Raw genomic sequence first — 24,573 nt, 5'->3', positions numbered from 1 at the left:
AAGATAGGACATACAGCTTGTGATGTACGTATCTTATGACTGTTGAGATGTGTCGTGTGTAAATGAAGCTGCAGGGTCTGATGATCAGCACAAGCCTGTGACCATCTGAATCTTTCCCTTTTAGATGCTGTCTTTGCATTTCAGCTGCGCAACCCTGTTCACAATGGGCATGCCCTGCTCATGCAGGACACACGGCGCCAGCTTCTGGAGAGGGGATACAAAAACCCCGTGCTTCTCCTGCACCCGCTGGGGGGATGGACCAAAGACGACGATGTCCCACTGGAGTGGCGGATGAAGCAGCACGCAGCGGTGCTGGAGGAGCAAGTCCTGGACCCCAAGTCAACCGTCGTTGCCATCTTCCCTTCTCCCATGCTCTACGCGGGCCCCACAGAGGTAATGTAGCCATCAGCTGCTCACTGAGACAAGGTGTAAGGCCTGTCCATGGGCGTGCCTGCTGCCAGCCTGCCTGTGCAGCCCCAGAAGGTCACAGGGAAGGGAGTTGGTATTAGCCCGTTCACTTGCAGCTTACTGCAGCAGCTGTCTACCAGCAGAGCTCAACTCCGTGTGCTCCCATGTTTTCACAAGCTGTGTGGGGACCTGGGGAGAAGGGGACTAGAAACAGACTTTGCTGCTGTAACCTTCTTCTCTGTCAGGCAGGGACATTCATTTATGTTCTCCCAGTGGTTTCCCTTCTGCCCCTAAATCAGTGGGATAAAAGTGCTGAACCTTCCCTGAAGGAGGAAGGAGACGGATGTGTGGATGTGTGGGGCCCAAGGGATGGTGAGCACTGTCCTTGCACATTCAAAAAGCAAACCACTGCCTCTATTAGCTGTAACAAGACCAGTTCCCATCCCCAGTGTTTCTCTTGGAGTATATGTCCATAGGAGAGCTGTGATGTTGCATCAGGTCTAAGCCGTGGAAGGTGTGTCTGGGTGGCCTGATCGCTATGAGAAACTGCAGCAAGGCTGCTGAACATCTCCTGCCTGCCTGCATGGCGATTACTAGGATCTCTTTTGCGGCCCAGGATGGGCATCTCAGTTGCTGCTCAGCCCTCAGCCAATGCTGCTGGTGTCTCTCCTTTGCAGGTGCAGTGGCACTGCCGAGCTCGCATGATTGCTGGGGCAAATTTCTACATTGTGGGGCGCGATCCTGCAGGCATGCCTCACCCCGAGACCAAGAAGGACCTCTATGAGCCCACACAAGGAGGGAAGGTCCTCAGCATGGCGCCAGGCCTGACCTCAGTGGAGATCATCCCCTTCCGGGTGGCTGCTTACAATAAAGTGAAAAGGGCCATGGATTTTTATGACCCACAAAGGTAAAGCAGGCAGCAGTGTCACTGCTGCTTCAGCCTACACAACTCGGGTGCTTTGGGATCATGTCTGGCTGCAAGGGGAAAGGCAAAAGCAGATCATAAACCCAGGCATGAAGCCGCAGACGGGGCTCCACCAGTGCTGGGAGGTTTCTAACCATGCACCTACATGGCAGAAGAACTGTATGGAGAGCAGTCCAAGCTGGCTGTGCTGATTTCTCTCCTGTCTTTGCTCTGTGCAGGCACAACGATTTTGACTTCATCTCGGGGACACGCATGAGGAAGCTTGCTCGTGAAGGTGAAAACCCACCAGACGGCTTCATGGCCCCCAAAGCTTGGAAAGTCCTAACCGAGTACTACCAGTCACTGGGAAAACAGAATTAACACTACTCCTCCTCCCTAGAAATGCTTGTATTAAGAGTGAGCAATGATTGATTGATTCCCTATGACACAGATCAGTTACTTGGCATTTCCAGTGCTCTGCCTGTAGGATTTTTCTACCTAGGTCAGAGTGTTTTTTACTAATCAGAAATAATTTGAGCGTGGTCCTTCTCCCCTGGAAGCTGCCAGGAGCATCCCCATGGAACTGGAAGGGCAGCGAGCCCTGCATTCCCAGCTAAGCGCAGCTGCAGGAAGCCCAGCACAGCCCCTGGGTGGGCAAGCTGGACTGTTCCAGTGCCACCAGAGCCAGGCACCAGCCCCCAGTGCAGAGCTGGGACCTCAGCACCAGGATAAAAACCACGCTTGTCCCCTGTGAAGCAGAAATGAAGAGGTGCCTTTTCTCTACCGCTCAGCCAGCCCTGCCTGAAGAGGAAGGAGCCACTGAAGTGAGGAGCAGCTGCTGCTGCCAGGTTGGAAGAGGGAAACAGGCACACAGGGCTTGGATCCATTCGCAATCCTCCAGGTTGTCCCATAGATCATTTTTGCCAACAAACAGTGGGGTTTTTTTTAACACCCTTTTTTAAAAAGGATTTTTTAAAATCAGCCTTGACCATCACTTGTTCCTTGTGGCTGAAACAGATGCTCACTGTCCTTCCTTGCTTCCTCCTGCTTGACCTCTCTGGTCAAAACAAAACCTGGGCTGAGCATTACTGATGCTCTGAGTTCAGCTTTCCACGGCAATCCTTGTGCTGACAGCCTAGGGGGCCCATGGATGGGGGAAGCTGTTCCTGGGAGGCACCCTAAAGCTCGGGAGATCTTTGAGAAAGTTCAGGGCAGCAGTCAGAAACTGGGGATGGTTTTTACCTGTTTTCATGGGTATCCTCACACCTAGCAGGATTGCATCCGCCCTTTCCTTTGCCTGCGCTTCTCCCATCTGAAAGGCAAATTAAAGGCAAACCAGCAAAATCAGTGTGAGGTGGCTCCAAGAGGCTGTACCTGTTAAACCAGGTGAGAGATGGCTCAAGCACTTGCCTTCATCTGTACCTGTAATCCCACATGGGTACAGGTGGCCTGATTTTACTTAGTACCTGTGTGCTGCGGATGCTGGCTCCTGTGGGGGATGGCAGAGGATGGAGTCCTTGCCATCCACCCCCACCTGCATGGGGTGCTGCTGTGTGAGGGGTGGTGGTGCTGAGCCATCATCCCTCACATAGAGAGGTAGCCAGTGGCTGGTGCTGCACCCAGCTGTGGCTGGTGGGAAGTTACAGCAGCCCTAACCTTTCCCAACCCACCCTCTCTGACACTGATTTTGCTGCTGTGTTGGCTTTTTTACTGACCCACAGCACTTGCAGTGAACTCTGACAGGGCAGAGCAGCGTGACTCAGCACCGGAGCTTTACCTGGCCCCACTCGTGTCTCACTGCAGGCACATGCTGCTGGGACTGGTGCATGTCTCTCTGGTGGCTGAGGTTTGGGTACAATGCCCCACATGGCTGGGAGCCCCTCAGTCACCTCCTGCCCCTGCCTGTGCCTCAATGTCCTGCCTGTGCTGGCTTCCCCAGGGAAAGGGCTGATCCTGCAGCCCTGCTGTGCTGGGAGCAAGGAGCGTGCTGCCTTCCCGGACACCACACTGAGGTGTGAGGTTTTTATTGAGGGGAAGACAGCCATGCACTTGTTAGTTACTGCAGCAAACCGAATTGGTACTTTCTGTACTCATCTTTTCTTAGTAGATGCCCCAGGACCAGTCAGATGTGTTTCAAGTGACATGGAAATAGCACTCTCCTCTTCTTGTACTTCAGTTTTAATTACAAATGGAGCTACACTCAGTAAGAGCAATGACGCTTCTGCTTGTAACTTAGAATAGTGAGCTACATCGCAAGCTGAAACCTGTTTTGCTGTGGCCATAGTACAGTGTCCAAGACTATGTATGTAATTGGGAATACTTTTGCAAAAAGCCTTTTATCATTTGTCAGCTCTTTGGGAGTTATTTTTTTACAAGTTTTTAAAGTAAAGCAAAGGCCCAAACCTGTATTATACCTCAAGAAAAATGCTGCAATGCTCATGTTGGTAGCTCAAACCACACACTAGCACCAGTGCCTTTTACACTCAGGCCCTCTGGCAGGGACCTGGAAGACAAAAGCAATACTCCCATTTATGTTTGCAATACTTGTCATTTTAAAGTAGTGACATAGTGCTGTTGCCACTCATCATATAATAATCAAATGGTTAAACCTCCCTCCCATAAATAAATCCAAATGGTTACAGCAAAACACAAATCTTGTATTATCCTTTTAAAACAGTGTAGTGTACTGATTACCTCTGATCCAAATAGAGTATCTGGACTAGTTTTTTATAGTGTATTTATTAAAGGCATGAGACTGGAATTTGCATCAACTGATGCATCTCATGATTTAATATATTCTGAACTTGATACTCTGCTACAAAACACTCACTTTTAGTACAAATAAATATTTATATACTAACTCTCACCTTGTGGGGTTTTTTTTCCAGTGGAAATCATAACCATGCAGTTTATCTGGGGCTGTGACCAGTTTGTAGTGGCAGGAACCCCCCTGCCACATTCCAGCCTTGCATGTTGAGTGCCTCAGGTAGGGTAATGGCTGGACCAGCCAGCAGAGAAGCTGACTGGAGTCCATTCCCTTTTGGAAACCTCATGTAATTTACTGTTTCCCTGTCTGCGCCCTGTAGTGTTGAAGTCACATTTAGCAAGAGTAAAAATTGGCGTATCTTCTGCTGCCCTGCATTTCTGTGGTGGTTAACCAGCAATTAAACATCTTCTAGCTGCCAAAACCCTGAAGAGGATGATACTGCATCTCTTGGGCTTTTCCTAATAGACCTACTGTAAATGGGCTGTGGGCCTGGAAGGTGCTGTTGCCCCTGCTTCCCAGCTAGCAGAGAAACAAGCAAGAGATCTTGCAAGCACTGCCAGCTTCTGTTTGATGGGGACGGAGGTCCTTTGCCGCTGCCCTGTGCCTGCCCCTATGCAGGGTTGGATGGTGGCTGCAGGAGCTTGGGCTGTGCTCTCGGCTCACCCTGCTGGGCTCTCAGTACTCCACTCAACCAGAGTGGTCCCTGCAGCACCCCAGGGTTCACCCTCTGTTGTCTGGCCAATGCATCCCTGGGTTTCCAAGCAGCAGACAGGGAAAAGATGCCCTTGCCCAAGCCAGTCTTAAAAAAAAATAAAAATAAAAAATAATGCTGTACTTACAGAATGCAAACATGGACACACTGGTGAAGGTTACAGGAAACAGATCAACAGAAACAGAGCAAACAACATATTTATTCACCTAAGACTACTCCACAGGTTTGTGTTTGTGCTGTAGTATTGAACAGGCAAGATTAGCTGCTTTACAGCCCAAGGACAATTTAGGTACAGTCTACTGGTGACTGCTATGGATGAACAGGTCATAAACTAATTACTTGCCTGCTGAGAATGTCTATGCCTCTTCCTGCAGAGGATTCAACCTTTAAACCCCAAGATAGACCTATTTCACACAAGACATTGCATTACAACTCAGATCTCAGTACTGGCAGCTGGACTGGCCTCAGCCCACACCTGTGAAACAACACTCGGTTTGACAACTGGCCCTAGAGCCACAGGAGAGGGGTTAGGCATGTCCCTGCTCTAAGAAGAGGAACATGGACCCCACCACTGGAGACACAGAATTAGAGCGGCCATGTTCCTGCATGATAAACTATGCCACTCCCCCAGTCTTTCCAGCAAGCTGCAAGAATCATAGAATAGTTAGGAAGGGTCTGTTCTTTGCCAAGGACTCCCAAAATGACAGAAAAAGTAGGCAAGTATGGAAAAATCCTTGGAGAACTGGAACTCACGCTGCAGATGCAGTAACTCCTTGAGCCTCTTCAAACCAGCCCCTTCAGCCTGTGACAATGGATTACAGGCACAAAGCAAAGGCAAGATCCAGCCAGCATGTGAACAGCCAGGTTTTTGGAGAAACATGCAAAAGGAGACAAAAGCCCAGCTGGTGAGAGAGGATGCCCTCAGCACCTGCAAACAGTCAAAGGTTTGTGCACTGTTTGACATTTAAACTCTCCTGAGGACACACTTTACACTCAAGTAAAACCAAGTAAGATAGCATTTTCTAGCTGCCTGCACTAGATGCTTACCAAGTAGGAGCACCCCAAACAAAGGAAGGAGGCATAGGACCAACTGCATTATTGCACCAGCCTGGAATTTCTCAGGTGTAACAACTACTGAGAGGGCTGGGGGTAGTCCAGAGCCAGAGCAGGCACTGAGAACAGACTGAGTAGCTAGAGAACTTCATCTGACACATGCATAATTAAACCTTCTGAGAAACCAGCTTCCAGTAACGCTATTTGCACATTTAATTTTAAGGCTGGTTCTTGAACTCAGTCTCTCACAGAACTAGCACTGGCTCCCTGTCACATCTCTTAGATTTCCATAGCCCAGTATTTCTGTATGCCCAGTTTCCTATGTCCTTGTATTAAAGCAATATGCGTTTACCAAAGACTTCTCTCCCCATATAAAAAAAACAAAGCAATTACCAAATTATTTTTAAGCCCACCATGTTCTGTACCCAACGAGACTAAACTGGGTCACACTAAGACCTACAGCACCTACATGTGCCTTAACACAACCAGTGTGCCAGACAAAAGGACACAGTGAGAAAGCTGTGCTTAATGTAAATTGTCATCAGCACCTGATACTGCACCATGGCTGGCTCCAGCTGTTTTTATTTTACTTTGCAGTGCATTTTTCGTTACATCCTTATGGCGCTTTCAATGCTTACCTTCCCTCAACAGCTAGCAGAGCTCTGCTAGCAGCCTGGGGGTTTGAATAATTCTGATTACATATTTGTGTTGAATTAGTGCACAATTCATCATATTAGAAGAAAAATCAAGTTACTGAAAACCTAGTGACATTAACTGTACCAAAACACTTTTGCCACTTACATTTCCAGCTCTTTGCCTTTATCACTACATAACATTACATGAATTTACTAAAACTGTTACCAGCAAGTACAGCAGAACATTGCTAAATCCCATTCATAAACCTAAAACCCATTCTCTTGAGTTTTGTGGATCAAAGCATGTGACAGAGCAAAACATTACAAAATGTCCCCCCACGCCTCAGAGCTATGTATGACACTTCATGGTACAACGCCACAGCGCAGCAGCAGGGCTTCCAGAGGAGATTAAAATAGCAGCAAGTCCTCGTTACAATGCATAATAGATCAGAAGCCACAACTTCAGAGAGCTTATAATATCTGGGACTTTATGAAAGACCAGTTAAGATTCTACTCTAATTACTCACATCAAGGGAAAAATAAAACCAGCATTAATTTAAAAAGCCTCAAAAAGCAGAATTCATATAAAATGAAAAGTATTCAAACATTTTTACAGAAGTTTACTATCATTACTAAATGGCACCAGATTTCAAGTGGTCATGTGCAAGGAAAATCAGTAACATTTCAAATTTTGCCTGAAAGTTATTCTAGAAGCAGAATTCCTATTTTCATACTTGCTGCTAAAAGGAAGAAGTAAATGTGCATTGAGTATCGATGAATCTTTAATCTATACATCTTCTGATTCGATTTGATTCAGTAAGTAGAAAAGATTTCCCATACTCAAGTTATCTACAGATTATGTCTATATATAAAAAAAGGTGTGGATATATACATTTAATACATACACACACGCTCGTACATATATACACAAACTGGTAATATATTGTTTGCCCCCCATACTGGTGACCCGCCAAACCCATGCACCACATCAGAACCTTCTTTAAGGCTATACAGTGTATCGATTATGGGACAAGACACAGGCAGTTGCTCTTGGTCTGGACTATAATTGTTCCACTTATTATATATTGTTACACTTCTATTTGTGCATGACGAAATTTCAATAACTTAGAATTTGTTGTATAAAAACAATTCCAGAAACAGAACTCCCTTATTCAAGGAACATCCCTGCTCCCACCCCCTGACGTTATTTTTGCTAACCAATGACAGAAGTCAACCTAAATCGTATCAGAAACCGCAAACACACTCTTTCGCCTTAATCTAAACTAACATGCATCAAAACATTCTGCAGTGTGGCATCCTTGGATTTTCTCATCTTCTCAATTGCCCTGTGGAGATCCTGCTGCTGCACAGGCCGGATTTCATCTTCATCATGGCTTTAAAAGAAAGAGAGAAAGAAAAAGCAAGCTAATGATTCAGGTGCTATGTAACAGCTAATCAAACAATGAGAAGTAATCACTGAAAATGGCAGCCCTGACATGGATCCAGCGTTACACTGAAAACATGCCCCTGTCCATGCATGTATTACCTCCAAGTATGGGAGACAATTAAGTGGAGTTACACACATGCAAGAGCATTACCAGCATTTAAGCCTGGTAATACAGCGCAATAGTATCACTTGCTGGTTCATGCTACCTCAACCTTGCCACTTCAGGGCAAACACTCTTATTTTCATTGTCAAAATGAATAAAGGTTACTTACTTGGGCTGGATTATTTTTTTTGCTGTATAGTGGCAATCTGTCAAGCAAGAGAGAACCTCCTGCTTTCTGTGAATCGTAACAAAGTTTTTCAAACCTCTCTAAATTTGCAATTCAAACCAGGAAATACAAACTGATAATTGGACAAGAGCATTCATAGCTGCTGCTCAGCTACCAGAACAAGCAGAAAAAAGACACATACATCTCTTCTTCACAGGCAGAATTAACATATTCCCTGACACAGAGGAGTGCTGCATCCCGGCACATTTCTTTCAGATCACTTCCTGAGAAGCCATCAGTCTCTTTAGCAACTTCCAGAAGATCTACATGCCTGTCCACCTGTCAAAAACCAGAAGGTCAGAGCATGAAAACTCTAAAGTCATTTACGTTGTTCCAAGGACAAGAAAGACACCTCCAGTCTTGACTTTGAAAGCTAAAAGAAAATTATTTTGTTGACTTCTGCTCTGAATCGTCCAAGTAGTTCATTTCAGTAAATGAAACTGATGCTTCAACTCATGAAACTCTGCAGCTGATTGATTAACAAAAACAGAACAGGCAATTGAAAGTGAACCAACAGAATGGTATATTCTGTTACTGACAAAGCTCCTGTATTGTTTTGCAAGCCCACTAGATGGCAAAAACTGGATCACAGGAATACCGACCCATTTTCACAAATGCTCACACAAGTTTCCAGTTTCCTGCAATGACACTCCTTTTTTTGGTAAAGGGCTCAATCAGACCATGCACACATCTTTGTATCTATAGACAATGAACACTATCCAATGGGTCTCCTTTCACAGCCCCAGCCCATTTTTTACATTATTTGAAAGAGTACGGTTTGTTTTCATAGGCACATCTTTTGATCAGTAATACAACAAGGCTGGAAAAAGTTAGTCGCATTTATGTTTTCTTGCTGCCACCTTTTAGTGCAGAATAAGAACTTCAAAAGCAGCTGTTCACTATCTCAGCAATTCAGTTGTCTGCTGAATTACTGAACAACTGTGACTTTATACAACCACGAAATGCAGAAACTGGAGGCAAAATAATGTGTCTAACCCCATGCACTGGATCAGACCAATCTCTTTTAAGCCAAGACCCCATATTTATTCAGTCTGTTTACAGAATCTCCAATAACAGCCTCTTCCAGCACATTTTCCAATGCATCAGTATTTCCTTTTCAAACAATTAAAGCCAAACAGGTCTAGTAAAAGGCTGAAATCATGGGATGCCTTCTTCTAAGAGGGAAACTATTCAGTGGTGATGAAGGCAATGCCCCAGGTATAATCTTTGCTACCTCCAGCTACTCCTCCAACCCCTGCACTCCCCAGGATAACCCAAAAACATGGTAACATTCACTCAGTACCCTTCCAGTTCTTCACCGTTCCTCCTGCTTTTCTTAAAGAACAAGGGTTACAGTGATACTGTCCTCTTGGCGCAGATCTTGAGCTTGTACTTGAACCCCAGCTCCCTGACCTAGGACTCAGCATGCAGTGCTTTGGTTTGGGTCTTGAGTGAGACATCTGGCTTCCCAGGCATGGAAATAAATGCAAAAGCAATAGCTGGCTTACACCAGCGTGCCTCCTACGGACACTATGGCCTGGCTGTCTTGAAGTGCTTTGCTTTAAAGCGTGATCCTGCACACAAATACTTAAGCCAGTAACAGTCAGCTACAGATCTGCAATGTATTTGCTCAGTGTGGGGCTGAAGGCCATCAAGAATTGAATGGAACAGCACAACTGGCTAGGAATAAATTGAAAATGGGCATGTTGTGTTTCCCTTTGAGAGAGAAAGAAGAAACGGGACTTTAAGACAGTCAAGGAAAATGGAGGGCATGACTACACCTGTTGTGTGAAGGACTGCCAGGAAGTTTGTCATCCTGGCTTAAAATAAGCTGGGCTTGAGAGATACAATTCCTCCTCATATGGGATAACCAGTATAGGCTGATGTTTTTTTTTTTCCTTCCCCTGAAAAATGTATTTGTGTGGCTGTAATTCACTGCCAGGTGCTTGACATACCTTGCATTCTTTCAGGTCCATACTCAGGAACCAATTTAGGTTTCTGCTGAAGGCCTTAAGGCCAAGGTGCTGAGCTCCCATGCCCAGCTGCCACGGCAAAGGAGCCACAGAGTCCACTTGTGTGTGAGGGCTGGGTGGCTGCAGGTAGGCAGGGAGCCTGTATAAAGATCTACTACTTGGCATACCTCCCTAAGGGTTCTTGAAAGAAATTTGAGTCTGAAATCACCGCTTGCAAAGGACTCTTTAGTTTGTTTGCGATTTTCTGCAGATAGGTCAGCTCTTCCTCCACAACTCCTTCAGCATTTCGTAGCAGTTCTGTTCTTCTGTTTTCACACCTCTGTCTAGTATTTTGCACAAAACCCAACCACATACTAATCCTATACAAACAATCCAAAATGACTACTTGCAAAATAACCTCTCCAGCAGTATCTCAACCACCTGCAATGATGAACTGTAATTTTTAGGCTTCTCAAAAAATGTAAGTTGGTTTTACTAACGATATTTATTAGGATATAGCTCAGCCAAGAGAAGCTTTGCAACATTAACTTCAAGACAGTTAGTGCTGCAGACTAAATTTAGCAGTACCCTCCAGTAACGCAGGTCCCATACCCTGCCAACAGACACCACCAGATGCACTCACACCTACCCCTTCCTCTCACCTTGGAATATAGATGGTAAGATGAACACCATACAATATTAGTAACAACATCCATAGTAGTTTTCCTCTAAAGGAAATATGAAGTATGGATCAAAGTGAAAAAAGCAGCACTGTCAAAAAATATCAATCCTCCTTTCTTGACTTTAGCCAACCGACTGTACATCATTAAAAATATGCAGTATCTCTTCTCCCTGCCTCATGACATCTTGAAATTTCCTTCAGAAAAATCAAAGTGATTTCCAAACACGATTCACGACTGCTTCTCTGACTGAGGCTAATGTTTAAACCAGTATGCAACCTTACTGCTTTTTTTTTTCTAACACCACACTTAAAACCACTAAAGTTTCTTAGGTTCCAATCAGAAATACTCTGGTAGATAATATCTACCTTTCCCCAAAATAGCCAAATACAAAACATAAGAGCTTGCACTCATGACAACAGTAATAAAGCAAATTAACCATTAAAAGAAGTCTACTTACATTTTCATTCTTTAAAATTAACTTCAAGATTGCTTCTCGTTGTTTCAGAGCCTTAAATAAAAGAGACTAACATTACTAGAGTACAAAAATAAATGCGTAACATCCATGTCAATTTTGCACCATTTGGGATTTCCATCACAGTTCAGTGGCACAAGCTGATCTCTCAAACAGGAGATGCAATACACACTAAGGAAACCTATTTCATGGCAAATCACTCAGCAAAATGAGATCTAAGGTACTCTGACTCCAGGAGCACACGGAACTAAATGTTTTTGAGCATGTACATTTATACTAACTACAGGGAAAGCGAAATGCACTAACATTTAGTCTTACTTTGCCCTAAGTGAAAGCAGCTGTCTCCAAAAGATTTCATATCGTCTTTAATAGAAGGCAGACTCCATTTTCAGGCTGGATGTAAGGAAAAAATTATTTACAATGAGGGTGGTAAAATACTGGCACAGGTTGCCCAGAGAGGTGGTAGCTGTGCCATCCCTGGAGACATTCAAGGCCAGGCTGGATGTGGTTCTGGGCAACCTGATATAGCTGAAGATGTCCCTACCCACTGCAAGGGGGGTTGGACTGGATGACCTTTGAAGGTCCCTTCCAACCTAAATGTTCTATGATTCTATGACTCTCTGGACCTCGTGGACGCTTTCAATACTTTGCTAAATCAAATGAAGAGGACAAACTGTTCCACTTTAATAAAAATAGCAAATACAGATAATGCTTGGGAAATTTTAAGCAATATAAACACATACTGTAGTGAGGTTATGAGGTTACTGAAAGAAACAGCTAAGTCCTGAGTATATCCTTGCTAGCAACAGGCAGCGAAGAGACTGGGTTTTGTGTTTGCCAAAACCAAACCTGTCTTAAATTCACTCTCATTGTTAAAAAAGGGGAAAAAAACTACACCATAACTACTTTGGCAGCTGAACAGTTTATAATCTACCTCAAAAAGTACTTCTTCTATTTCCCTCTGCCTTGCAGGTAACTTCTTACAAGTAGTTCTGGGACTTTTCATCTCAAACTTAGTTATAAGATCTGCAAGGCTCTAGGCTACTCTGCAGTGATACTACTTTTGCACACTTCCAATTCACAGCATATAAATTATCTTGGCCCTCAATAAAACAGCTGTAACCAGTCTTAGTTGTATCACAAATTACCACAGACAAGAACAAGAAACAAACAGTATGTTCATAATATGGATGTAGTGGGGTATAGAAAATTACATGCCTGCGCCTGTATTATACTTCCTGTTTAAATTCTAATCCTGGGAGAGGGAACCAACCCTGTAGCATCCTGAAGCACTGTTAATGGCAAGCAATTCATCCTGCTAACAACACTGCTTGACAGAAAGACATGACACCGTACTAAAATATACATTCTTGCCCTTTACTAATTCAAGGAAAACTTTAAGAGGAGTAAGGTATATGAAACCTATGAGCAGCCATCACAGAAAAGGAGTTACAAGACTATAAATGCTTTGTTTCAGAAAGTATCTGCCCACAAGGAGTGAAAGCCAGTTCAAACAAGATGGAACTGGCAACATGACTACTTTCTTGCACAATCAGTTAAGAGTTTTACTCTGCCAATTTTGTCTCTTTCTCCAAAAAATGAATAATGAAGGCATCAAAAGGAGCGTGACCAGCAGGTCGAAGGAGGTGATCCTGCCCCTTTATTCTGCTCTCGTGAGACCTCACTTGGGAGTATTGTGTACAGTTCTGGTGTCCTCAACATAAAAAAGACATGGAACTGTTGGAACAAGTCCAGAGGAGGGCCACGAGGATGATCAGGGGACTGGAGCACCTCCCATATGAAGATCGGCTGAGAAAGTTGGGGCTGTTCAGCCTGGAGAAGAGAAAGCTGCGTGGAGACCTCATAGCAGCCTTCCAGTATCTGAAGGGGGCCTATAGGGATGCTGGGGATGGACTCTTCATTAGGGACTGTAGTGATAGGACAAGGGGTAATGGGTTAAAACTTAAACAGGGGAAGTTTAGATTGGATATAAGGAGGAGGAAATTTTTTCCTGTTAGGGTGGTGAGGCACTAGAATAGGTTGTCCAGGGAGGTTGTGAATGCTCCATCCCTGGCAGTGTTCAAGGCTAGGTTGGATGAGGCCTTGGGTAACATGGTTTAGAGCGAGGTGTCCCTGCCCATGGCAGGGGGGTTGGAACTTGATGATCTTAAGGTCCTTTCCAACCCTAACTATTCTATGATTCTATGATTTCTGTAGCCAGAAGGGAATACTGAAAAACATGACTGAACTTTTTTATAACACTGATACAAAAATGTCTTGTGATATTGCTAAGCATTGGAAGATGATTAAAATTCCTTGAAAAGGATGGCAATAGCAGAATTGACAGTAAGGGTAACCTTGTAATGGCTGGCCTAACTGATAGTTTACTTAATCACTACCTATTTGGCATAAATCATAAGCACAGTTAAACCAGTTTTTCAGATTGCCTGACTGGAAAGGCTTCCGTGGGATGAAGACTTTGATATGCGGAATTCGTTTCCTCTTCTCTTCTTCAGAACTAAATATTGTATACCCAGAAGTTATAAATAGGAGTTAACATGCTCCTGCTCCTTCTTGACACTATCCGACCTGGGTGCCACTCACCCACATAGACAAGGGTGTGCAGTCACTTCTGTGCTTTTCAAATTAAAACTAAGCTCTTTCCCAAGTGCAGCACCTAAGCCACTCCATTTTTACAGATGAAGAAAATGGGTGGGAAGCTCTCAAAAGTACATGGCGTTGCTCCAGATAAAAACCCTAAATAATCAAGACTTCTGTGAGAAACTTCACCTTAAAAAGACAAGTTATATATATGCTTCTAAAAAATTAAAACCAGATCAAAAGAATACAGTATTTCTTTGAAAGAGGAAAAAACCCACAAACAAACAAAAGCAACACAAAACCAACCCCAAAACTCCAGCAACAAAAAAATACCAAACAAAAATACCAAGGAAAGAAACAAAACCCACCACCACCACCAAGATAACACAACAACAAAACCCAGGACACCTTCCTGTAGCTCAGCCACTAGGCACACTGCTCAGGCAAACACGGCATGACTTACAGGTTGGTTGATATGAAACCGCGTCGGCATTCTTCTCATGATTGCAGAGTCAAGATCCTGAGGACGGTTGGTGGCTCCCATCACTATTACCTGTACACACCAACAGGAAAAAACTAGTCAGCCTGAAACCTGCTTTTGAAAACATTGCCATACTGGAGTTTCAAAACCAAACGTGTGACTCTTCCACACTGTATCAAGAACATCAACATTTAAAGAAGTTACATAAGGTTTCTTGGTACAATTTCAGCAACTAGATTAAACAGTCAGCTTGAGAGAGCATTGGTACCACAGAGTATCATCTGGGTGGAGATTTTTACATTAATCTGAATCCTTCCGAGTCCAATTTGAAAGTTCAAACTCTAAGCAATAACCCAAAACATCTGCTTGTAAGTCTTGGCAATGAGTCTAGTTCCTGTGGGTCTGGAAGGAACTTGAAAGGAGATGCTCTGATAAGGTTTAAAACATGTGGCATTTTTGTGCTGTGCTGAAAAAAGAGAGGCAATCAGTTCACCAGGACAACCAAGCTGGCAGCTTTCACATGCACTAAAACGTTGTTTCTTCCTTTTTAAAGCATTAAAAAATAAAAAAGGCCACAGAAGTCAGTAAGGGCCTATATGCACTGACATACTGTAACAGCAGCATATTAGATATGTACACACTAAGTTCAACACAAGGAAGGTATTTACTTAATTTGACTGCATTCCAGTTATTAGTTTAAGAACAAATTTACTTCCTATTCACATCAGCCTTGGTTTTTCATTTGCTATTCTAAGTTATGTACATTGTAAATACCCAGTCACAAAAGTGAAAAATGTCAGGGAAATTAATCTGCTATCAGTACAGTTTCCTGACGTGCCTTTCTCTTTTCTCTAGGGTCACTGTTTGGCAGGCAGCCCTGGCAGCTGCAGCAGGCCCTGGCCAAGGTGGGTGGTGTGTTCCGGAGCAGACTCACCCTGCCACCTAGAGGCTTAATTATACAGTGGCAAATTGCTACACAGAAAGCCAAAAGGCATGTTTTTTGCCAGGGCTCCAGAAGTCTGAATCTTCTAGAAAGCATTATACATGCAAGTGCTTTGTGCTTGCAGGCGCAAAACACAAGCTCAGCTAATGGCTGAGCTGCCTCTTGCAAAGGTGTCACTGTATGAAGCACCTATGCTGTGCTCCCCCGGGATCTGCATCAAGGCCCAAAGTGTTGCTCCCTCTGTGCTAGCACAGCTGAATAGCCTTCCCAAAACCAGCTTTGTATGCAGCTTCTGCAGATGTGAAATGCGACTGTACAGAGCTGCCAGATGAACTGTCCCTTCAAATAGCATAGCTCTGTTTTCCAGGCACTGTGCCCCAAGTTTCTGTCAGACTGGAGACTTTATCCTTATACAACCGTAACACCATGTTTTAGTATTTAAAGACTGGCTATGAAGAAGATGGAGACTCCTTTTACAAGGAGTCACATGGCAAAGACAAGGGGTAATGGGTACAGGTAACTCCTGAGGAGATTCCAACTGGACACAAGGAAAATTTTTTGCAATGAGAACAACCAGCCCCTGGAATTATTTCCCTATGGAAGTGGTGGACTCCTCAGTGTTTGACACTTTGAAAATTCAGCTGGACAGGGTGCTGGGTCATCTACTCTAGACAGAAAAGGTTGGACTAGATGATCCTTGAGGTCTCTTCCAACCTAATATTTTATAATTCTAGAATATCCTAGGGCAGGTTTAGCCCAAATCTGAACACAGTTTTCAGGTGAAATCAACGGAGGAACAAAGTAACATTCATGACAACACTTACTTACAATTTTGTCCTAGCATTTGGAATTTTGTTACCATGCCAAATGCCAAATTTAATCCTTATTCAAAAGAAATTTGTTTGGCAAGAATCAGACAAGCAACCCAAAGCTCCCAAGTAAACATTTGTAATTAACAAAAGAACCCAGCAAGCTGGCTATCAAACTCTGAGACAATGCAAATGTCAAAACTATCACTTCGAGAACACTTCCTGAATTGCAATGACATCACAGTAAGGAGCCTGGAATACCATACTGAAACAAAACATCCTGCTGAAAAACTCGCCAGAAATCAATCTGAGCCAATGCCTGCAGTGTCACCAGCCAATTGTTCATACTGCATTTTACTTGGTGGCTCCCTACCGTGCAGAGGCATACAAATGAGAGGACAAGAGTGACTTGTTCAGGCTCTGCATGCTGAACTTGAGAGATGGCGAGACCACATATTGTATTACTGCAAAGAATGAACAATGTGACCTGCTCCAAAACGTTCTCAGTATATTGAGGGAAAAGATAATGCAAACACTGAAAGAAATGTGTGCTAGCCAGATCATGCTAGCTTCCAGTTAAGTGTTCATACCATTGGCTTCTTAATACTAGTAAGCAAACACTTCACTTGAAAGCTCCTTAGCATATACATTCACTGTGTTCTTATCAGTTTTTCTAAAAAATCAACTCAAAAGAATCTTTAGTACAACCTTCAGACAGAAGGAAAAGCAGATTTTACATAGAACTAATGGACGTCAGAGCATCAGAACCCATGCACCAAAAAACACAGATAACAAGGCCTGAAAATTTTAAAACTGAAGAATATCCTTTCTAAAGGCCTTAGAAAGACTGCTCCAGGTGACAGTTCAGAAACGTACCAAGCAAGCTTTCATCTATGCAACATTTAAGTATTTTATTTCATAAATGGTTTTTGTTTATCAGTAAGAACAGCTTTTGTAATTTTTTTTCCTTTCCAAAACACAATACTTCTGTCCAGATCATGGGAAGAAGCATAGAGGGACAAGATGGAAGCACAGCTCCATTTAACAGAATTTGTCTTTTGATAAGCTCAACTACTTTACCCTTTCAGGTTACCTTCAGAGCCTAGTGCTTGTCTAATGCTTTTAATGGTTTGTTTTTGGAACTCTGATGGATACTCCGATCTTTTGGAACTCTGATGAACACTCAGATCTTTCAATACCTTTCCTGAAATCAAAGATTAACTTCACCTGAAGAAAATATTGTTGACAAAATGTTTTTCGTAACAGTTTAAAGTTCCAGCAGTTCCTAATTTGGCAGCTCAAACTATACAGCTTTTATTTCATTGAGACTTAAGACACTTTCAAAAATAATGCCTCTTAATTAAAACCAAAATACCTACAAACCCAGCCTTCTAAATGAAAAAAAAAACGATCTAGTAGTATAACTCACATCATTCCCAAAATATACTGGTAATCACTATCAGGTAAAGAAACTCTTTTGGCAATTATTACTATATGCAATCTGCTATTCTTCCCAAATGGTTCCATGCACAATGTCTGAGAGGGAAGAATCTCATTACTTTTCTTGTTATCCTTTGTACTTACTTGGCAGTTATAATCTGTGTCCAGTCCATCCCACAGACTCATGAACTGAGCTTTCATCATAGCTGTAGCTTCATGGTCAGAACTCGATCGACTTCGCAAGAAGGAATCTATATTAAATGATTCAGTAAAACTGTTTATTTTCAATCCTGCCACAGAAACTGCTTTTTCAATCTTACTGCAGGATTTTCAGTCCTGCCCCAGAAACTGTTCAATTTCTCGTGCAGACTTGTGCTACTCTCCATCTTGTAAATACTTCTAATAAACATTGTCAACAAATGACAAATACTTCTTACAATAAAAAATAGGAAAGAAGAATTTCACCATATTTTTAAGCACATTTTTAAATTACATTACATGAGTATGTACCTATCATATGAGATTGTCCCAAATCTTATTTTCCAAATTTTCCCTTTCCTTAATTCATGAAAGTGTAACTTCCACCTTCATGCAGAGATGGAAGCAGAGCCTGGCCAGCTAGAAGACACCAAAGCATGGGAGAACAGCGAGCTGCAGGACTGATGTCAAGCAGGCTACACGCTTTGTTATGCGGAGCTTTAATTCTGCTAATAGTTGCCTAAATAATTCCCAACAGCTAGAAAAACACCAAGTTTTCCACACCTATACAAAAGTATAAAAAGCATCTTAAGTACATAGCCCTTTCATAAACCTGAACTATGGAAAGGGTAAAAGCTTTATCAGGCTCTGTTTCTGCAAACTGTACAACTTGTTCTAAGAAGTGACAGCGCTACAAGACAACAAGCAATTTTAACTAAGTTCACATGGACTTAAACACTCATGTGACAGGTCCAAATGCACTGAACTGGCAGCTTTGCTGTCTTCCTAGCTGAAGTTCCCCTCCTACTTCTTCAGCCTTATTACACTATTATTCCTGAGCTCTCCTAAACTTGTATCTTATTTTCTATTATGTGCCCTCATGGCAGAAGCGCTGAAGTGTATTTCGTGATGGGTTTCCTGAATAAGTAGTTCCCTTGACAAATGAAAAGCTTTCCTCATCAGCCACCTCAGCCCCACCAAAAATAAGCAGCAACTTGTTCTACTTGCAATTTTCCTCCACTAACAAGAAGAAATATGTTGGTTTTCCCTCATTTGCCACCATTACTTTACAATACTCTTCATATGATTAAACCTTGTTGCATTATCACTCTTTAAGGAAAAGATGGCCGTAAATCAATATGCCCATCAACCTGAACCTGTAGTTTAATGTCACTGTGCTATAGTTACTTACAGAAAAAAAAAAGATTTTTACCTATCTCGTCAATAAAAATGATGGATGGCTGGAGCTTTATAGCCAGGGAGAAGACAGCAGCAGCCAGTTTTTGAGACTCTCCATACCATTTGTCCGTCAGTGTTGAAGGCTGGAGGTTAATAAATCGACAACCTGCTTCTTTTGCTGTAGCTTTGGCGATCAGTGTTTTGCCACAACCAGGAGGGCCATAGAGAAGTACTCCTGAAAAAGCAACAGTATTAATGCTCTCTGGTTGCTGTACAGAAAACATGCTTTGGTATGGCAGACCTGATAGTGTCCAGGCTTGTATTTTATCCAAGTGTTAAAAGATAAGAAACCAAGTTACGCAGCGTTCCATCAAATACAGTTATTTAAAGACATTCTTATTATAAAATTAAAGTTAAGAATATCTAAAAACAGATACAGTGAAACTGAAGGGAGTTACCTATTGGAAAGATGACAGTTTTATTTACTGTGACTGTAAAGGTTACATTGACAGCCATTGCTTATAGCCAGCTTCAGCCTGGCTAATAAAACTTAGCACAGAGCAGGACGGAGAGAAAAACAGACTACCCTCATTTAAATGACTTCTCATATTTTTTAAACTTGTCATAGTGAAAGAATCCACAGTAGTGTTTTTCTAACATAGCTGTAAAGAAAACAATTTAAAGACAAAAAATAATTAAGTCTAACAGGCCTAAAACACAGAGAATTACTAAGGGTTTCTTTTCTGTTTATGTGACTGATGACCACAGATTACTCTGGAGCAATGACTTCCCATTAAGACACAGTGCAAGCCACTGAGAGAACTGGGGAACCTGCCCTGTATGGAAAGTCTGCTTTAAAAAGATAAATAAAAAATAATTTTTTCCTTCAGCTTATTAGATCATGACATGAAAGCAATTTTCCAGACAGTTTCAATTTGTGACATAAGCAGAAAGTAGCCTGGAAAAACTAAACCAGTTATAAAACTGCTTCATTTTCCATCACTTAGGACAAAAAACTATGATGGTCATAGATACAGGCAGTAATTAATAGTTTTCAGAAAATTTTCAGAAGACAATATTCCAGGCATTAAAGCAGTAAATATGAACTTTGCCATTTTGTCCCACATTTCAGGTTCAAATTCTGCTTGTTTGCAGTCACATAGAGCAAATACAGCTGTAAGCATTCCAGCAGAATGAATCCAACTTCTAGTTTACTGTTCGAAAGTTAATTTGTCACCCACCATTTTCCTTACTGCCTCAATACCGTGCAACTCAACTCCAAAGAAAAATCAAGGCATATCCAGAATAAAATTGGGATCTCTATCTTTTTGAATGACCGGAATTTCTACAGCCAGAAGAGAGAGATGTCTGCAAGATTAGCTTATAGTGATGTCTAATGTTTGTGACTTAGGACTTTATGACACCACAGAAATACTAACCAAGTGTACAGCTGTACAGAGTTATAGCTCACCTCCAAAAGGACAAGATGGGGTATAAGAAAAATATCAACAATTTAGGGAGTTAAAAATGCAGGCTACATAGATTAGTGCACCAAAATGTAACAAGAAACTGAAAAGCAATCATCCCTTCATTATTAAAATAAAACTTAGACACTAGAACTTGATTTCATGGCAAGAGAAGAGGAAGAACTTGCGTGTTTTCCCTTGACATCAGTCATAATGATTGCACTTTGGACTGGCAACCCACTTCATCCCACCTTTCTTGATTATTGTAACCTCTTAACTTTTTTTTTGTTTGTTTGTTTAAGCACCAACATACAGATCCATAGCATTTCTTTCCTACCTTTTGGTGGCTGTAAGAGCCTGGAATTCTCAAACAAATATTTCTTCTTGATGGGCAAAATGACAGTGTCTTTCAAATCTGTAATAACATCATCTAAGCCAGCAATGTCACTCCAGGTTACCTAATACAGAAAAAGTTTTAGAAATGGTCATCATAGTCCCTGCCAACAAAAAAAAACAACCCACAAGCTTAAAAGTAGTACAAGGCCTCAAAAATAAAAAAGCCAAGTGATTAAAAACCCCTCTGTTCTTAATGATGCAATTTTAGTCCTAAATTACAGAAATTTTCTGTGCATTTCCAAAAAACCATATGTGACAAATCATGTAATCCAAAGTCAGAATCAGTATCTTCCCTGTCTGAAGTGTGTTCAGCAGAGTAACAGTGAAAACAATTTCTTACATGCATGCTAAGTGGGTCTACGAGATGTGCAGCAATACTCATTTCGTATTCACTAAGCTTGACATTTTTCACTCCAATTTGCTTCATTAGTTTTTCAGCCTGGGGAAATAAAACACCGAGAAAGACAGAGAAAGAAATTGAGCTGCTATTTGGAGTCTGAAAAGCTTTTCTCAAAGTCACATCTAAAAAGAGGTTAAATCTTTCAGAAGCAGAAGGTTCTGCTATTTTCTAATGCCTTGTCACTTGAGTGAAACTAAGTCATAAGTCTCAGTTCTCATCAAATAAGTGTCACACCAGCCCTCCCACTTTCAAGCCTGAAAAGCAACTAAAATAAACATTAAGACATGGAGTTTGCTGTTCAGAACACACGTAACCTTAGTACAAAATAATTTCCATAATCTCTCACTCCAGGAGTTTCCAAAGCTGACCCAGGCATGTTACACTTAAAAAAATCCCCTTAGCCTTTACAAACTTTGTAAGGGATTCAGAAGAAAGGCTTGAAACTTTTTATTAAATAGAACTCTAGAGTTCTTTCATATGTGTATCTTCATTCAGAACTCTGCAACTAACACACACACACATTTTAATGGAAGATACACTTACGTTATTATGAAAAGCATGCCCCCCAGCCTCCACAGCATCGTATCAGGGAGAGACTAGTGGGTTTTTAAGTAAAAAGAAAATTCACAGAAGCCAGTATTTTTTTTAAATATGTATTCAATGATTTCTTTTTCCCAGTTTTAAAGGCAAAGTCATTTGTTGTGTCAACATGCTTTCACAATTCAGTTTCTCTTTATACTCTAAGTGGCGGTTAAGTCTGACATGCTTTTGGGATAGTGCAACCTTTTATATAATAACTGGCACTAGCAAAGATTGTGAAGTAGGCCTAATTTTTTAACTCATGTTTTCATTAAAAAAGAAAAAAACCCACCCTAAACAGAATTAGGTTGCTCAAAACTGCTGCTTGAATCTATGAAATTTGTGTCAGCCAGAAAACAAAAAGCAGTTGCCACATTTCATTCAATACTTTCCAAACAAAACATTTAACTTTTGGTTCTGCACCTAAATCTTTTTTCCAGAGCATTAAACCCCATGAATCATTCTAGCTCAATGTAAGAAATTAGACTTTTCACTTCTTCCCTTTCCAGGGCATTCTGACTGCTACTGGACGTGGGGGCAGAGCAGAGAGAGAGGGATAAAGTGCAAGCTATTCTTAAAAAGGCATCTGGATAGCAGTGTTCCTCTTTGTCATGAGTAACTACAGTCCTTGCCTTTGCCATTAAGTTGCCAAAAAGCAGCAGAGAACCAAGTTATTTCTGCTCAAGGTTTTAAAAAGCAACCAAAAGGCTGATGAGAGCATTATTTAACTCAACTGCTGCTTAGCAAAGCTGCCAGAAGCAGAAACAACTCTGGGACCACACACTTGCAGATAATTAGAGACAACATCATACTCCAGTTCAACAGTTTTTCCACCTTCTCAAGTTAGAAAATTTGTCATGAAATGTAAGTACTGAAAACACTACAGCCTAGATGCTGAGGTTTACTAAGATAATTCTAGACTTTGATTATTTTGCTAGTTATTTCAATCCCCGTTTGCACATTTCTCTGTATGAATGGTAAAGAACTAGACAACATTTCACAGAAATATTTATGAATAAAATCCTACCTGTTTCTGAGCTTCTACTTTTTGCTTTCTGGTTGGATCAATGGCGTCAACCATCCACTTAATGGTAAAATATGTTACAGCACCAAAAATGGTTAAACGAAAAATTAATCCAACCACTTCATTCCGGCTCAGGGGACGTGAAAATGCTTCAGCATGGACCATTTTGCTTCTCAACACTAAGTGTAAAAAACTGCCGTGAGGGACAGAAAGAAAGAAAATTAAAGCAAAACACCATTCTATAAAAACTTCCCCCCACACACACACGCAGTGGGCATAGTTATAATGAAGTATCTCAACAGTAGCACCATCCCAACATACGAAACTGCTTAAGACTGAAGCACAGAGTGCTGAGTATAATGATGGTTTCATTTCCAGTTTCGGTAAGCAGGGAAGAATTCAGAGGCAGCAACAATTTGAGGCCTTACTTCTGGACTGACTATATATAAAAAGGTTCTTCTTACACTCTTCCTTCATCAAGAAATCTGCTTTCCTTTCATCTTTACAAAACTCTGATAACTAATAAAGATTATATCAGTGCCAAGTTTACATTCCCATTAAGACTGACATTTTGTGGCTGTTATTGACCCAAGAATGCTAAGTCATGGAGACAAAGATAACTGCATTATTTAAACAGGGAGTTCTTTCCCCTAAGAAGAAGTTTAAAGGAAAGGCACCCAATGGCCAGATTAAGAAGTGATCAGCGACTTGTATTTAAATAAAATGAGATTAAGAGCTGAAGTCTGCTGCACCTAGCAGAATATATTTTGAATTATTAATATTCCTAGAAAACTGAAAATGTTGGATGTGGCACACAGCTACCAAGGAAAAAGGCTGGCTGCTGTAAGAGACGAACCCAGAAAGTACAGCACCTTCAAGTTACAGAAGCGTGCTGTAGAGAGGAAAAAAACTCTTCCTAAACCACCAAAAAATTACTTATAAAATTGAGGTCCTCTGTCCTCAATCCACTCTCTCCTCAGCTGGTGGGGTTTCCACTTGAGAATCCCCAAAGCTCCCCTTGTTCACCGCCCTATTTTCCCGCTGCAAGGGCAAAATCAGTGGCAACTCCTCTGGCAGCTTCTAATGCTCCTTGGCTGGTCTCCAAACTAAGCTGTCAGCCAGGGAAAAGCTAGACTACCTACAGCCAAGATATCCTTGAATTCCCCTCACTTGGCTAGCACTTGCTTTATGTCGACTCTGTATTCAACTCAAGGCAATGCCATACCATAGATTCAGTTTACAGGACTGGGAAGACGGGAGAAGCATTGCAACACAAAGACCAAAATATTCCAGTGCAGATCACTAAAAAACAGTTTCATGTTTTTAAACTATTCATTCTCTGTTAGGAAACTGAAAAAAAATCAAGACTGTTGCTGTGCATACTTGCTTGGAAATCAAAATTTCCCTGCTTAGGCATCTAAGCAAGCAATACTGAGCTAGCATATTCTGCATGTTCTCTTAAGCCTGATTTACTAAAATAAAAGGGCTATATATATTCAGTGAACAAGAAAAAAACATTCAAAAAAGCTCCCAAGCCCAAAGATAAAACAACCCACTTCTTATGCAATCCTTGCCCTGAATACAACTCATAAGAGAAAGCTTTAACAGGAGGGAAATTTCAGCATAAACAAAGTTCTGCTTATCCCGCATGAATTTCAGCATTTACTTTCTAGATAAATTGCTGGGATAACGAGG

General features: G+C 41.8%; 2 protein-coding genes across 3 annotated transcripts in view; one reads left to right on the top strand and one right to left on the bottom strand.

Moving 5' to 3' along the window:
• PAPSS2 (3'-phosphoadenosine 5'-phosphosulfate synthase 2) overlaps positions 1 to 4,172 on the top strand; it is a 29,167-nt gene extending 24,995 nt beyond the window's left edge. For both annotated transcript variants that reach the window (XM_061373803.1, XM_061373802.1), the window contains exons 10-12: positions 125 to 393; positions 1,086 to 1,315; positions 1,552 to 4,172. In XM_061373803.1, the coding sequence (XP_061229787.1) occupies positions 125 to 393; positions 1,086 to 1,315; positions 1,552 to 1,693 (641 nt within the window). In that variant the 3' untranslated portion in view covers positions 1,694 to 4,172. The remainder of the gene's footprint in view (positions 1 to 124; positions 394 to 1,085; positions 1,316 to 1,551) is intronic.
• Positions 4,173 to 6,369: 2,197 nt separating this feature from the next.
• Positions 6,370 to 23,057, bottom strand: ATAD1 (ATPase family AAA domain containing 1). Its single transcript, XM_061373801.1, has 9 exons — positions 22,882 to 23,057; positions 21,216 to 21,314; positions 20,817 to 20,937; positions 19,048 to 19,248; positions 17,781 to 17,887; positions 14,427 to 14,516; positions 11,348 to 11,398; positions 8,398 to 8,534; positions 6,370 to 7,873 (listed from the first exon to the last, which is right to left on the bottom strand). Exons 1-9 carry the CDS (start codon positions 23,041 to 23,043, stop codon positions 7,753 to 7,755), a joined length of 1,089 nt encoding a protein of 362 aa, XP_061229785.1. The 5' UTR covers positions 23,044 to 23,057; the 3' UTR covers positions 6,370 to 7,752.
• Between the last annotated feature and the right edge of the window lie 1,516 nt (positions 23,058 to 24,573).

The sequence above is a fragment of the Neopsephotus bourkii genome, unplaced genomic scaffold, assembly GCF_033783945.1.
Source record: "Neopsephotus bourkii isolate Nb327-2 ecotype Australia unplaced genomic scaffold, CSIRO-AGI_Nbou_v1 NB_1634, whole genome shotgun sequence".
Taxonomy (NCBI): domain Eukaryota; kingdom Metazoa; phylum Chordata; class Aves; order Psittaciformes; family Psittacidae; genus Neopsephotus; species Neopsephotus bourkii.
Note: the sequence above shows the minus strand (reverse complement) of the source record. Positions and strands in the feature narration are given on the sequence as shown.